The sequence below is a fragment of the Scheffersomyces amazonensis genome (genome assembly GCF_036850825.1).
Source record: "Scheffersomyces amazonensis strain UFMG-HMD-26.3 chromosome Unknown RJT21scaffold_3, whole genome shotgun sequence".
NCBI classification, from domain to species: Eukaryota; Fungi; Ascomycota; class Pichiomycetes; order Serinales; family Debaryomycetaceae; genus Scheffersomyces; species Scheffersomyces amazonensis.
In genome coordinates this window covers 1,303,194-1,319,426 of record NW_027042743.1, presented here as the reverse complement: position 1 = coordinate 1,319,426, position 16,233 = coordinate 1,303,194, and the positions used below count along the sequence as shown (strand labels likewise).

General features: G+C 29.0%; 7 protein-coding genes across 7 annotated transcripts; 6 read left to right on the top strand and 1 right to left on the bottom strand. All coding sequences in view use genetic code 12, as the record gives it.

Annotated features, from left to right (window-relative positions):
* Positions 1-1,549: 1,549 nt before the first annotated feature.
* Positions 1,550-4,695, top strand: IST2 (Ist2p). Its single transcript, XM_064881750.1, has one exon. The coding sequence runs from the start codon at positions 1,849-1,851 to the stop codon at positions 4,570-4,572; it is 2,724 nt and encodes a 907-aa protein (XP_064738698.1). The 5' UTR covers positions 1,550-1,848; the 3' UTR covers positions 4,573-4,695.
* Positions 4,696-5,754, bottom strand: RJT21DRAFT_120503 (uncharacterized protein). The gene has a single exon (XM_064881749.1). The coding sequence runs from the start codon at positions 5,582-5,584 to the stop codon at positions 4,748-4,750; it is 837 nt and encodes a 278-aa protein (XP_064738697.1). The 5' UTR covers positions 5,585-5,754; the 3' UTR covers positions 4,696-4,747.
* LHP1 (Lhp1p) lies at positions 5,755-6,873 on the top strand. Its single transcript, XM_064881748.1, has one exon. The coding sequence runs from the start codon at positions 5,848-5,850 to the stop codon at positions 6,799-6,801; it is 954 nt and encodes a 317-aa protein (XP_064738696.1). The 5' UTR covers positions 5,755-5,847; the 3' UTR covers positions 6,802-6,873.
* A 126-nt stretch (positions 6,874-6,999) lies between these two features.
* On the top strand, positions 7,000-9,190 carry RJT21DRAFT_120501 (DNA-directed DNA polymerase alpha subunit). Its single transcript, XM_064881747.1, has one exon. The coding sequence runs from the start codon at positions 7,104-7,106 to the stop codon at positions 9,168-9,170; it is 2,067 nt and encodes a 688-aa protein (XP_064738695.1). The 5' UTR covers positions 7,000-7,103; the 3' UTR covers positions 9,171-9,190.
* Positions 9,191-9,253: 63 nt separating this feature from the next.
* Positions 9,254-11,522, top strand: RJT21DRAFT_106062 (DEAD/DEAH box helicase). The gene has a single exon (XM_064879817.1). It carries the CDS (start codon positions 9,383-9,385, stop codon positions 11,474-11,476), a length of 2,094 nt encoding a protein of 697 aa, XP_064738694.1. The 5' UTR covers positions 9,254-9,382; the 3' UTR covers positions 11,477-11,522.
* Positions 11,523-12,337: 815 nt separating this feature from the next.
* CHT2 (GPI-linked chitinase CHT2) lies at positions 12,338-14,082 on the top strand. Its single transcript, XM_064881746.1, has one exon. It carries the CDS (start codon positions 12,510-12,512, stop codon positions 13,986-13,988), a length of 1,479 nt encoding a protein of 492 aa, XP_064738693.1. The 5' UTR covers positions 12,338-12,509; the 3' UTR covers positions 13,989-14,082.
* Positions 14,083-14,231: 149 nt separating this feature from the next.
* Positions 14,232-15,652, top strand: GPI8 (GPI-anchor transamidase). The gene has a single exon (XM_064881745.1). It carries the CDS (start codon positions 14,283-14,285, stop codon positions 15,444-15,446), a length of 1,164 nt encoding a protein of 387 aa, XP_064738692.1. The 5' UTR covers positions 14,232-14,282; the 3' UTR covers positions 15,447-15,652.
* The last annotated feature ends 581 nt before the right edge of the window (positions 15,653-16,233 follow it).

Genomic DNA, 16,233 nt, shown 5'->3' with positions numbered 1-16,233 from the left:
ATACTCAGGAATAATCAACAGATATATACAAACGGATGAAATGAAGAAACTAAAATCTTATAGCATAATACTAATAATAAAATTAATTAATATGAAAAAATAATAATATATGATATCAGCAGGATGATCATGTACAAAGATACAAAATTGATTAAAATTGATTAAAATTGATTTTATTTTTAAAACTTTTCTAAATTGACTTTTCATTCTTGACGCTTGACATGGGAGAAGAAAACAACTTGAAAACTAAAATAAAACGTTAGAATTGCAATAGGCTGCAAAATAAACAAAAAAACAGAAAAAACATAACAAAACAAACATCCCATAAAAAAAATTAGAATAGCCCGCACTTACTTAGGGTGGATAATATAGTAGGATAATATTTGAGAACAATTTATAATTTATACTTTATAATTTCGGAATAATGATATGATAATAATAATAATAATAAGGATAATAATAATGATTAATTGATTAATTGATTAATTGATTAATTGATTATGATCGCAAGTTTATGTAAAGACGTAAAAATTAGATTTATAATTCAGTAGTTGAATGAAAGATAAGGATCAGTGATATTTATAACATTTTGAAATGATGATTATTGACAGAACACGTAAAATTTGTTTTATGGTTAACTCTAGGAAATTTAATATACTCATATGATGGATTATTGATTACTCTTACTCTAAAAATGGTAGGATACTTTCTCGGATAAATAAAAAAATACAACTTAACACTTTAATGATTATAGCCCAAAAAATTGTGAAACAAACACAAGAAGTAAAAAACACTAAAAGGTTAGACAAATACATATAAAGATAGCTAAAAACCGCCAATCTTCTTATAGATAGTTATTAAACGTAGAAAAAACATTTAGACTTACCATTCGATTCTCATTCACATTATACGCTGAAACAGCTTGGACAAAGATTCTCATTTGATATACTGGTTCCAGACATAAGGCTGGGTTTCCTTTGTTAACATCTTGCTGAGGTCTAGAATATTATCATGTATGCATTTTGAAACTCCTAGAAATTATTAGTTAGTATTGAATATGAACAGTCTTGTGACTAAATAAAGAAGTAATAAATTAATTTGTAATTGCCATTTGCTGGTCATCATCGCCTTTATATACAAAAATGCGAGGATCCTGTATGTAAGAATAGATGACCCACCACGCAATCGACAAGAATTATTTTACTATGAGGGGAGTCACTGTCATTTTGTTTAGAGTATATTGTTTGTCCTCATAGGAAAGATCATTGTATATGATTATGAGATATCTCGTAAAATGTCGGTATATGTTGCACAGGGTCTCCAGATTATTTATATCTTTTACGGAGAATGCGGACTATACTTGTAGTTCATTGTAGTAATTCTCCCTAATAATTCTCACTAATAACGCTCAGTAATAACTCTCACACTAAATAATTGTCGCTAAATAATTGTCACTAAATGATACAAAGTTAAAAACACTACGCTGTACTCACTAAATATTAAATAACACGCGCTAAATAAAGCACTCTAACAAAAACAATATCAGCCCTTTGTGAATAACTTCTGTTCAGCCCAGTGCGTGGTAGTAGCCAGGAACAGATCTAAATGCGCAGCAACATAATGCAATTCCATGGGGAGTACACTCTTTTTTCCTGTGATGAAATTTCAACCACACACAGTGAGTGAGTGAGTGAGAGTCTGGTTGAGCCTAATTTAAATTTCACAATACACCTACTTGTTCAATTGATAAATTTTATTTACTAGTTCAATTCAAAATTCAATTCAAATTTAAATTTAAATTCAATTCCTTTCAAATTTACTGATAGTTTAAATTTAATATCATTAGTGATGTCTCAAACTATTCAGGCATTGAATCCTGATTATGTGTTCTCCATATCTTATCCTCTTCAAAATGAGAGAGGTACCCCTGATCATGAAGCAAAAAGCAATCTTAAAAATTTAATTACTACTTTATATAATTTTGGATTTTCAGTTCAAATTAGAAATGGTTCAGTTAATCCTCCAACTCTTTTAGTATTTATTAAATTATCTCCTTATAAATATGTTGAATATGCTGAAAAGGATTTAATTCAAAATTATGAATTTGGAGTAACTAATAATAGTAATTCAAAATCTGATAGATTAAGAATTATTTATCATTATTTAATTACTCCAGTTAAATTTGGTGGAGTAGGTATTACTCCAAATAAAGGTAATTGGTCATTTATAAAAGCAATTATTCCAATTACAGATTCTTTTAATGATACAAGTTTTACTGAAGATATTCAAAGTCATCTTTTAAGTATTGAATTATTATCAACTAATGTTATTAAAGAAAAATTTGGAATTCAAATCTCTCTTTATTTTGAATTCTTAAAATTTTATTTATTTGCTTTAGCAATTTTAGCAGTATTAGGTTTTACATCTTATTTAAAATCAGGTAAAACTTATCTGTTAACTTATTCATTTATAAATTTAGTATGGGGAGTTTTATTTATAACTTTTTGGAATAGAAAACAACAATATCTTGTTAATTTTTGGGGAGTTCAAAATTCTCATTTAATTGAAGAATATAATTCAAAATTAGCTCAAGTTAATGAAAAATTCGAACAACATTCATCTTATCAACATAAAGATAATGGTGATGCTTATAGATTTATTAAACAATTAGTTTTTATTCCAATTGCTCTTTTTTTTACTATTGTTTTAGTATCTTATCAATTGGCTTGTTTTGTAATTGAAATCTTTTTAACTGATATTTATGATGGTCCTGGTAAATCATTATTAACTTTAATTCCAACTATTTTATTATCAGTATTTGTTCCAATTTTAACTATTATTTTTAATTTAGTATCAGATAAATTAATTAATTGGGAAGATCATGATAATATTTATAGTCAAGATCAATCAATATTAATTAAAACTTTTGTTTTAAACTTTTTAACAAGTTATATTCCATTATTAATTACTTCATTTATTTATTTACCATTTGCTCATTTAATTAAACCTCAATTAGGTTATATTAAAGAAACTCTTGCTCATAATATTGGTGAACATAGATTTTATTATAAATATTTAATTCAATTAAAGAGACAAGAAGATTTTAAAATTAATCAAGAAAGATTAAATGCTCAATTCTTTTATTTTATTGTAACTAATTCTATTGTTCAATTATTTTTAAAATATGGTTTACCAATTATTTTACAATTTATATTTGGATATATTAAACAATATTTAAATAAATCAAAAGATGGTGAATCAAGTAAGAAATTAGAAATTAAAGATAATGAAAAGGAAGGTGCTTGGTTAGATAATGTTAGAAAAGCAGTTGAATTACCTGAATATAATGTTAATGATGATTTTAGAGGTTTAATTACTCAATTTGGTTATCTTATTATGTTTGGATCAGTATGGACTTTGGCACCAATTTTTGCAATTATTTTTAATATAATTACCTTTAAATTAGATATTTTTAAATTATCTAATGGTAAATATTTTAGACCACCAATCCCAACTAGAGTTGATTCAATTCATCCTTGGAATTATGCTTTATTCCTTTTAACTTGGTTAGGTTCAATTATTTCACCTTTAGTAACTGCATTTTATCGTCATGGTACTGCTCCACCAAAGAAATTGGGATCTTTTACTTTTGATAATGCTAGCATTAATATTTCTTCAAGTCTTGAATTATTATTAATTTTATTGGCTTCGGAACATGTATTTTTAATTGCCTATAATATTTTTGCCAAATTTTCTGATTTGTATAAATCTCAAGTTGAATGGGATAATGATTTTGTTGAAAATGACCTTAAATTAAGACATGATTATTATTCTGGAAAAGTCAAACCTCATTATAGTCCAGAAATAAATGATCCATGGGCTGGATTTTCACAACAAGCTAATCTTGATACAATTAGTAAATTTCCAATTATTCCAATTGTTGCTTTGCCAATTAGTGCCTCTAGTAGTACTGCTAGTGGTATCACAAATCAATCAACTCCTATTACCACTATTCCTGAAAATAAAAATGGATTTCTGACTTCAGCTCAGCCAAGTGTAACCAAAGCCACTACTCGTATAAGTAAACCAATTTCAAATACTGTTGAGGCAATTAAAGAACAACCTGAAATTATTGGTAGTAAAGAAGAATTAGAGAAGGTTAAAGATTCAAGTGATAAAATCATTGTATCTAAAAATAGTGAAAATAAACCTCAATATACTACGATTGATACAAAGAAACATATTTTACCTGAAGATGTTGTTGCTGCCTCAAAAGCTGTAAAAGATGCCGTTGAAGATCCATCAGTTAAAAGTGCTACTGCAGCTAAAGATGCTGGTGCTAAAGTAATTTCTGGTATAACTGGAAATTCTACATCAGTTGATGATGATGAAGCTGATGTTTCAAGAGCTGACACTACTTTCCAAACTGTAGATAGTGATTATAGTGATTCCATTAAAAATGTGAAGAGAAGTGTGAAGGATACTGCTGATTCAGTTAGCTCAATTAGTGATAAATCCAGAAAGAAATCATCATCTATCAAGAAGTTATTTAAGAGTAGTAGTAAGAAGTGAAGAAGGGTAGTAACAATTGAGCATTTTTAAATTGAACTATCTAATTATCAAATAAAATTAAATTACATTACAAATAAAAATTACAAATAAAAATAAAAATTACAAGTAAAACTAAAATGTACATGTTATATATATATTATACAATATATTATACAATATATGCTTCTATATAAAATTATGTTGTGTTTCTTGGAGGTCTTGCACCAAAGATTGAAGTTCCAACTCTAACATTGGTACTTCCTTGTTTAATAGCTTGAGCATAATCACTACTCATACCCATACTAAGTCCTAAATTAATTGCATACTTTTTATCAAGATTTTGTTTTAATTCAACTAATTTTTTAAAATCTTGATTATCTTCACCTTCAGCAGTTGATTGAGCAAATGAACCAATTGTCATTAATCCTATTAAATTTACATTTTTACATTCATCAGAAATTATAAATTCTAATGTTTCATAAAGTTCATTTAAATCAGATATTGAAAATCCGGATTTTTGATCTTCTTCAGATGTATTAATTTGAAGATACACATTTATAGGTAAACCATTAATTTCACCACGCACTCTATCTAATTGTTTAACTTTTTTTAAAGCATCAATTGTTTCTACGGCATATAAACTTTTAACACCTTTGGCTAAATCTTTTGCTTTTCCACTTTGTAAACCTCCAATAAAGTGCCATTTAATATCTTGAGGTAATTCTTTTGATTTACTAATTAATTCTTGAACATAATTTTCACCAAAATGACGTACACCAGCATTATATAAAGCTTGAATATCACTTGAAGGTTTTAATTTCGATACTGCTACTAAAGTAACTGGAGTTTTAACATTATATTCTTGTGTTAGACTATTAACATGTTGTAAAACTGATTGATAATTTTGAGATAATTCTTCTTGACGTTCAACAGTTGGTTGAATAGACTGGGACATATTTCTCAGAACTGTAAATAGTAATTGTAAAGAATTAGGTCTATATTTGGTTATAATATATCCCCCCTTTCTAATCATATAAACTTTATAGGTTAGGTTAGGTATAGTAATAGTATCATCTAACTAAACTAATTAACTAACTAATTATGTATGACTGCCCTAATTGGAGTCATGTGCTGCGCACACGTGACGAGTCATCCTTCGAAAGCATCCGCATCGACTCAACACTAATTTTTTTTCAGCTAACATAATATATATATATAAGAATTTTGCAGAAAATACTAAGGACCCTAAGTGTAAATTTATAGACAACTTGGGTCACAAAGTATAGGTTAGATACAATGACAGATTCCATATATAAGGGTGAAGATTTTGAAGATAAAGTTAGAAAACAAGTTGAATTTTATTTTTCTGATTCTAACTTACAAACTGATAAATTCTTGTGGAGAATTTATGAAGCAAATGATGGATGGGTTGAATTAAAGACTATATTAACATTCAGTAGAATGAGACAATATCGTCCTGAAGAAAAAGTTATTGAAGCTTTAAAAAATTCAAGTGAATTAGTTCTTTCATCTAATGAAGATATGATTAGAAGAAAAGAACCAGTTAAAGATTTTAATGAAGTTAAAAATACAAGAAAGAGAAATACTGTTCATATTGAAGGATTTCCAAAAGATGCTAGTCAAGAAGATTTAGAATCATGGTTTAATAATAAAATTATTCCAAATTTACCTGAAGAAAAAGTATTTTCATCATTACGTCGTATTAAAAGTAGAATTAATAAAGAATTCTTTGGAGTTGTTGATATTGAATTTAAAACTCAAAAGGATGCTGATTATATTTTAAGTAATATTCAACTTAGTTATCCTGAAGGAATTGTTAAGGAAGGTGAAGAAGGTTTTGATAGTAAGAAAATATTAAAGAAAATGTCCTTACTTACTTTCCAAGAAATGAGAGAAAGTGGTAAAAGATTCGGAGTTAATGATGTTACTAAGAGACGTAATAGTTTCAATGATAATCATCGTGGAAATAAAAGATTTAAAAAAGGTGGAAAGGGTAATGGTAATGGTAATGGTAAGAAGCATTCTCATGAAAAATCACAAGAATTAAAAGAGGCTACTGAAGAATCATCTGATGTTCCCACCGATTCCAAACCAGTAGAGCAACCAGAACAATCAAAACCAAAGGAAGTTGATTCAACTGAAGAGATCAAAGAATCTAAAGAATCTAAAGAATCTAAGGAATCCAATCAATCTGAATCAGCACCTGTTGTTGATGCTTCAGAAAACTAGACACATTAGAACTATGAATCACCATAACATAACTACAACATAACTATAACATAACTATAACATAACTATAACTATAACTATATTTAACTATTTCCTCCCTTGTATCTATAGCTGTACTTCACATACATATATATAAAATTAATTTTCCTGTATGGTCGCACCAAAAAAAAGAGTGTCTCGATCGGACGCGCTAATATATAATTCAGTAGACTATTCACGCGTAGAATGAAAAGTTATTAACAGTAATTGAAAACCACCACCACCACAACAACAACACCAGAAGGTTGAATTATTGGACCATTATGGATAGTAAAAAGTATAGACCAGCATTAGCTGCATCATTTGGACCCTCAGAAAATTTGACAGAAGATGTATATGAAAAATTAGAGAGTCTTATCACCATATTTAATGTATCACCCGAAGATTTATTTATTAGTTGGGAATCATATAATGTTACAGGAGTTCAACAAGATTTAGATTTAACTATACCAAATCTTAATAAATTTCAAGAATATCTTCAATCTTCATTAGAAAGTTCTAAACCTACCCCAGGTATTAAAAGAGTAAGAGATATTCAAGGTAATAATAATAATATCTTAAAAAGGAAACCAATAATGAGACCTAATGTTTCAATAAATTCTTCAAGTCCTCCAGTACCAAGTACTCCATTGAAAAGGAAACCCTTTGAAGATTCAACTCCAAAATTTAAAACTCCTCGAGCTAATTTTGGAGAATCATCTCCAGTAACTTATGAAACTGCTAATAATTCATTTCAAAGTCCTAATAATACTATTCCACTTATTGATAAATTATCTGATCAACAAGAATCTAATACTATTATAGAAACTTTAAATCCTCAAATTAAAGAATCAAAAGGATTTATTCAATTAGATGAAGATTCAACTATTTCTATAAAACCATATAAATTAGGATTAAATTTCGATGCTTCTAAATTTAAATTTAGAACAATGGCTATGAAATTACTTGAAAGTGCTGATGTATTAGATGAACAAATTGATTCATTTGCTCAATTATATCTGGATGCACATAAATCTGATGAAGAATCTACTCAATTTGGAAATCCATGTTTAAGTTCTCAATTCGATATTCTTTGTAGTGGTAGAATTGTTCCAGATTCTCCAATTTATGATAAACAAGGTAATTATTCATTAAATTCTACTTCACTCTTTTTAGAAACTTCTCGTATGGCAGGTATTGGTCAAAGAGTTCCTTTAGATTTATCAAATTTAAAAGGTTATTCACTTTTCCCAGGTCAAATTGTTATTTTAAAAGGTAGTAATCCTACAGGTAGAAGTTTTATTGTAAAAGAAATTTTACAATTACCAGAATTAGGAGCAGCAGTTACTACTAAACAAGAACTTGAAAATTATGAAGAATTAACAAATGATTCTGGATTAAAATTATTAATTGCTTCAGGACCTTTTTCAAATAGTCATACATTAAATTATCAAAAATTATCAAATTTAGTTGATTCAATTAATTCTAATATAAAACCTCATGTTGTTATCTTAAATGGACCATTTATTGATCTTAATAATAATCTGGTAAGTTTAGGAGATATTGAAATTCCTGGTGATAAACAACCACCTCGGAATTTAGATGAAGTATTTAAAAAGGTAATTACTCCAATTTTAAAAAGGATTGATTCTAGAATTCAAGTAATTCTTGTACCGTCATTAACTGATTCATGTATAAAACATTGTTCTTATCCTCAAGATTCATTTGATAGAAAGAAATTTGGATTACCTAAGAATATTCGAGTTATTCCTAATCCTGCTAGTTTTTCAATTAATGAAGTATTAATTGGGAATTCTAATCTTGATTTATTTAAAGATGTTAAAGAAGTATATAAAGATGATGGGAAATTATCAAATAATAGATTTGAAAGAATTGTTAATCATATATTTGAACAACGTAGATATTATCCTACATTTCCTGGATCAATAAAGAAAAAAATATTTCCAAATAAATTAATTAATGATTTACGAGATGGATTAATGATTGAAGAATTATTTGATACTGATATAGGAGGTTCATCATTAGAAGTTCCATATTTAGGATTATCAGAATTAGGAGATTCTATACCCGATATACTTATTAGTACATCAGAAATGAAATCATTTGTTAAAGTAGTTAAAGGAGTTATTATTATAAATCCTGGTCAATATATTAGATCTCATAAAGATCCTATTAAGGAGGAAGGTAGTTATGTAATTGTTCATATTAATAGTCCTTCAATAACAAATGAAAATGATTCGAATAATAATGTTGAACCAGTACATGGTAGTCCGGACTTATATTATCATAACGTATATAAGAGATCTAGAGTAGATATATATAAGAGTTGATATATTATAGATAAATAAATAGATAAATAAATAAATAAATCCATTAACAGTCAGTTAAAAAATTCGCAGCAAGATTATGCGGTGTGCGCGGGCTGCGTGCGGCTGATGGCACAGGGGACAAAATATATCGAACATCAAAAACGGTTCTTCTTCTGTGTTTATATTACTGTTGGATGTTGAGATCATCATTTCAATGAGGTAAGGAAGGAAGGATGTTGTGTAAGAGTTTTGGAAGTTTAAAGTTAAGTAGTCGACAATTATCTAGTAGTATAGTGAGGCATGGAACTATTCAATTAAGAGATTATCAATTGGAAGCCATTAAATGCGTTCAAACTGCTATTGATGAAGGAAATCGACGTCCAGCTGTTGTACTTGCGACAGGTGGAGGTAAAACTGTAGTATTTTCTCATATAATTCCTTTACTTAAACCTTCATCACCTAATAGAGGAAATAAAACTCTTGTACTAGCTCATCGAGAAGAATTAGTTAAACAAGCAGCTGATACTATAAGATCAATAAATCCTAATTTAAAAGTAGATATTGATATGAGATCACTGAAACCTTCAAATGATGCAGATGTAATTGTTGGATCTGTACCAACATTAGTAAGAATGACTCGACTTAATATGTATGATCCATCCCAATTTAAAACAATTATACTTGATGAATGTCATCATGCAGCTGCAAATTCATGGATTAAAATATTAAAATATTTTGGAGCTGATACACCTCAACTGGATATTTATGTATTAGGATTTACTGCAACAATGGAAAGAAATGATGGGAAAAATTTGGGTTTTACATTTGATAAGATAGTTTTTGAAAGAAATTTAATGGAAATGGTAAGTAATAAAGAATTGGTTGATGTTAAATTTTTAAGTGTTAAAATGGATATAGATTTGCATAAAGTTAAAACTAAATTAAATGATTATGAAGTTAATAGTTTATCAGAAGTAATGAATACTAGTGATAATAATCTTATTCTTGTATTATCATATCTTCAATTACGAGAAAAATTTGGATTTAAAAGTACTATAATATTTTGTGTTGATATAAATCATTGTAAAACTTTATGTGATGTTTTACAACGTCAAGGTATAAATGCACAATATGTTACAGGAGATACTATTAAAACAGAAAGAAGTTATATTATTCAAGATTTTAAAGATGGGAAAATTGATGTATTATGTAATGTTCAAGTGTTTACTGAAGGTACTGATATACCTAATATTGATAGTTTATTTTTAGCTCGACCTACTAAATCTCGATCTTTATTAGTTCAAATGATTGGTAGAGGTCTTAGACATCATCATTCTAAAGAATTTTGTTATATAATAGATATTGCAGGAACAAGAGGTACAGGAATTCAATCAGTTCCTACTTTATTTTCTTTACCACCTGATTATGATATTAATGAAAAGACTTATCCTGAACTTGTTAAAGAAAAGGAAATTTTGGATACAGAAGAAGAACTCGAACGAGAAAAAGAATTAGTTAAAAAAGAGATTGAGAGACAACAGATTGCAAGGGATACTCATGAACGATTAACTAGTATTCAAAATCTTAAAGAAGAATTAATTATAACATTTAATTCATTTGATGGATTTCTTGCGGTTGAAAGTCATGATGTTGAACAGTATAAACAGAATGTTGTTGTAAATGAAGTATTTCGTAATAGTCAATTAAAGTGGTTGAGATTAGAATATGATATATGGGGATTACCATTCACATTTGAAGATTTTATGTTAATTAAGAGAATACATACTGAGGGTAAGGTTTTATTTGAATTAAGTTTAAATAAATTTACTGCGGCCTCATTTTTGCGTTATCTGGGATATAAATGTCCTAGAATGTCTACTAAAGCAATTATTGAAACAAATGAGAATTTAGAGAGTGTATTAACTAAAGCTAATATACTGTTTAGAAGTCTTGATAGAGGAACATATAAATTCTTTTCTGAAGGTAATGGACCTTTAAGTAATAAACAATATGAATTCCTACTTAAGAAACTTTCATATCGAGTTAAATATGATTATAAGGAAACTCCTCAACTATATGAAACCCTTGCAGAAGAATTAAAAAAATTGAGTCGAAGTCGAGCTGCTGGTTTAACATTTGCATTAAAATATTCTTCACAATCATTATGGGTTAGATGGGAATTACAAATGTTAATTGGTCCAAGTAAAAAGACTAATAACGTGGTAGAGAAGATATTTGATCAGCAAGATAAACCTAATTATTCAAATGATAATCCAGTTTACTTAGCTGCTGGGGTAAATAAACAAACGAAGCGAGCATATAAATAGTTAGTTAGAGAAAATTAATAGCATTAAATGAAAATCATAAAAATCGTATGAGTTATTACTGTATAAATTAAACTGAAAAGTTAGAAGCAACGTGACAAGCACCGTCATGGCCCCTTTTAAATTTAATTAACAAGGAAGTGGAGACAGTATTCTACGTCTCTCTTGGCTCAAGTTGAATGCGCGCCTATTTTAGGTTTAGTTTGTTGGTGTTCACAAAACTATAAAGTTTCTCAAACAGCAAATCATAAACAAATCAACAGTCGCACAAAGCACTAGAAGCAAAATATTGATGCTCGGTAAAAATTCTCTTCGTGAACGTTGCCTAATATTGATAGCGAGCATGGAACAGTAACCATGATTTATCTTGGCAATTCGTACGAGCTTTTAACCATTAACATGAACATATGTACGGCACAGCTTAGTCAGTGCATGTAAACTTTCCTACTTGGGTAGAGTACAGTATAGTATAGTAGAGTAAGTAATAAAATAGTAAACAGTTCTAGTATGCAATTGTAAGTATTGCTGAGGCTTAATAGTATTTAGTCCAAAATGTGCGCCTGGATCATATGCACTAATAACTTTTACAGCTGAGAGCGGTCTTCCGATATAAATCCGACTCTCGGTACCAATGTACCGTAAAATTCGTGCCAAGTGCAGTCATTGTTCAACGCGAAAAAGAAAAAGAATACGAGGCAAAAAAAAAAAAAAACGACGAAAAAGTGCCTTGTTTGGGAGAGGCGACTGCTGCGAAAATTTTCCTGGTTTAACTTTAATTTAATTTTTGAAGTATGGTACCCTACTTCATTAAATAAAATAATATATAGAATGTAAATCCCCTTCTAGTCTAATTGTAATTACTGTAATAAAATTTCTCTTTAATTATTACTCTTTACTGATATATTATTATCTGTTTGTTTTAATCCATTCATTCATTCCTTAATTAGTCATTCATTTAGTTCTTACCAACTATAGTCATTCGTTATATTATTGATTAATTCAAACAAAAGTAAAATATAAAATAAAATAAAATAAAATGTTACCAATTAAAACACTCATTTCTTCTGTTCTTTTAATTTCCCAAGCTTATGCTGCCCTTGATATTAATGCTTCTAATAATGTTGCTGCTTATTGGGGTCAAAATGGTGCTGGTGGTCAAGAAAGATTAAGTACTTACTGTGCTGAAACTGATCTTGATGTAGTTATTTTATCATTTCTTAATGATTTCCCAGATCCATTAAATGTTAACTTTGCTAATCAATGTGGTAATACTTTTGAAAGTGGATTATTAAATTGTGCTCAAATTGGTGAAGATATTCAAACTTGTCAAAGTGAAGGTAAAACCGTCTTATTATCTTTAGGTGGTCAATATGGTACTTATGGTTTTACTTCTGACCAACAAGCTCAAGATTTCGCCACCACTTTATGGAATAAATTTGGTGCTGGTTCTGATCCAGAAAGACCTTTCGGTGATGCTATTGTTGATGGTTTCGATTTCGATATCGAACAAGGTTCTTCCACCGGTTACACTGCTTTAGCTCAATCTTTAAGAACTTTATATGCTTCTGATGATTCTAAAACTTATTACTTATCTGCTTCTCCTCAATGTCCTTTCCCAGATCAATATGTTGGTGATGCTTTATCTTCTGCTGATTTTGACTTCGCTTTCATTCAATTCTACAACAACAACTGTGCCGTTGGTTCTAACTTTAACTTCGACACTTGGAATTCATATGCCCCAACCTCAGGTAATCCAAACTTGAAATTATTTGTTGGTATTGAAGCTCAACAACAAAATATTGCTGATGTTCAAGCTGCTATTGCTCAAATTCAATGTGATTCTACTTTTGCAGGTATCTCCATCTGGGATGCTTCTGGAGCTTGGTTAAATGTTGATGCTAATGGTGATAATCTCGTTGTTCAAGCTAAGAACCTCTTAAACGATGAACAATGTCCTTCTCCATCCTCTTCTGCTGCTCCATCCGTTGTTGCCTCTTCTTCTTTCTATGGTAACTCTTCTGTTTCCACTGTCACTTACAGCGATATTTCTACAACTGTTGTCACTATAACTAGTTGTTCCGATCATGTATGTACTAAAAAGCCTGTTGTTACTGGTTATGTCGTTATTACTGATGTTAACACTATCTACACCACTTATTGTCCATTATCTGGTGAAGAAACTCCAACTTCTGAAGCTGCTGTTCCATCTAGTTCTGAAGTTGCTATTCCAACCAGTTCCGAAGCTCCAGTTGTTGTTGCTACCAAGATTTCTTCTGGTGTTCCATCTGTAGCCGTTGAAACTTCTAGTGCTCCAGTTGTTACTGTTGTTCCAGTTGTTTCTACTTTTACTTCAGGTGATATTACCTCTTATGTTACTCTTAACATCTATTCTACTCTTTATGCTGGTAATGGTACCACTCCAGAAGTTCCAGTTTATGAAGGTGCAGCTGCTGCTACCTCTTTCGCTCTTGCTTGGGCTCTTGCTCTTCCATTAGCCATTGTCGCTTTGCTTTAGAGCTGTTATGTAAATTTATAATTTCCTAACTAAAAAAAAGTTTTAATAAGATACCTTTTATATGTTCAATAAAATACAAGTCGTTACCTTGTAATGATTACGTAATTGTAGAGTTAATATATGTTAATATATGTTAATAAATGTTAACAAATCATAAACTTTTTATAAATATTATATTGTATAAGAGAACTAAAATTATTGTCGTGCACTTTGACGAAATATTTATTTTAACACCTTACCATATTTATAATCAGACCTTAATTACTAAGTAAAAGTTGATTAATATCTATAAGGATGAAGATACAATTGAATATAGTTCTAGTAACTATATTTAGTATTCTTACTGTATTTGTTAGAGGAGATATAAATGTGGTTAATACCGAAGAGGCAGATCATATTATTAGTAAATCCAAACATACTAATAATTGGGCAGTATTAGTATCAACATCACGATTTTGGTTTAATTACAGACATATGGCCAATGTACTTTCACTTTATAGAACAGTTAAAAGATTGGGGATTCCTGATTCTCAAATTATACTTATGTTATCTGATGATATAGCTTGTAATCCTCGAAATGCCTTTCCAGGTACTGTATTTAATAATAATAATCAAGCTATTGATGTTTATGGAGATGAAGTTGAAGTTGATTATCGAGGTTATGAAGTTACGGTTGAAAATTTCATTCGATTATTAACTGATAGATGGGATCCAGATCATCCAAGATCTAAAAGATTATTAACTGATGAAAATTCTAATATCTTTATATATTTAACTGGTCATGGAGGTAATGAATTTCTTAAATTTCAAGATGCAGAAGAAATTGGAGCTTATGATATAGCAGATGCATTTGAACAAATGTATGAAAAGAAAAGATATAATGAAATCTTTTTTATGATTGATACATGTCAAGCTAATACAATGTATGAAAGATTATATTCACCTAATATTTTAGCAGTTGGATCATCAAAACTTGATGAAAGTTCATATTCTCATCATTCAGATATGGATATTGGAGTAGCAGTTATTGATAGATTTACTTATTATACATTAGAATTTCTTGAAAAAATTGATAAAGATTCTAAACAAACTATGGATAAATTATTTAATGAATATACTTATGAAAATGTTCATTCAAATCCAGGTATTAGATATGATTTATTTAATAGAAATGCCAGTGAAGTATTATTAACTGATTTCTTTGGTAATGTTCAAAATGTGGTGGTTGAAGATGAAGGTGAAGAAGATATCTTATATATTACAAATCATGATGAAAGAGGTAAATTAGTTCAATTTAATCAAGAACATAATAAATCAGATGAATCATATCAAATTGATTTTGGATATGAAGATGTTGAGTCATCTCAACAAATAACTCCAATGACGGCTAATTTCATTAGAGGGTTAGGATTAGTTACTGGTGCTGTAGTAGTGGGGTTATGGTTTGTATCTACGTAGTAATAGTTAGTAATAAAATTGAGTCTCAGTGAAAGTAGTAATTGATACTCAGTAATGGTGGAGGTTTGAATCTATGTAGTAATAATCAGTAATTGAAAACGGAATGTAGTATCGAGATGGGTGACTATTGAACCTTTGAATGAATGTGATGTTGATTTCTTATTTTCCTAGCCGGATTCTAATGCGCCAATAGTCGAACCGCAGATTTTTGCAGCCCTCAAACATCATAAAAGCAGCATATTTTGAATATCGAAAATAAGGGATTAAACTTTACAATTACTTGGACAGTTAAATAAAATTAAATAAAATGACATACTTTCAGTATCAAATAGAACGGTCAGTTGAGTTCTTCTTCAAATTTATAGATGATTCAATTCTAGACTATAACATTATGCAAGATGAGACAAGATTAAAGGACATGCTAACTGAATATGAAAATTTAAGCAAAGATGAAAAAAACAATATATCTGAAGCCCGTCCCAAAAGTCATCCTTATGAAGAAGAGTTTCAAAAGTTATGCTTTATGTTAGGTGATTTCACAGTGCTTAAGAATAAAAACTTATATTTTCACATTGATGAGGATTATGCTAGCTCTAATCAGTTTACTGAAGATTTACTTAACCTTGTTCATAAAGCATATAGATGTATCGCATCGAAAATCAATATACATTATGTCAATTCCTACAATGAAGATTATAAAAGTAAAGTTGATGCTTTATTACAAAATATTTTCAACATGTCGGTTACTTTTAATCTCGGTTTATCAACAAAACAGGAAATTGATCCT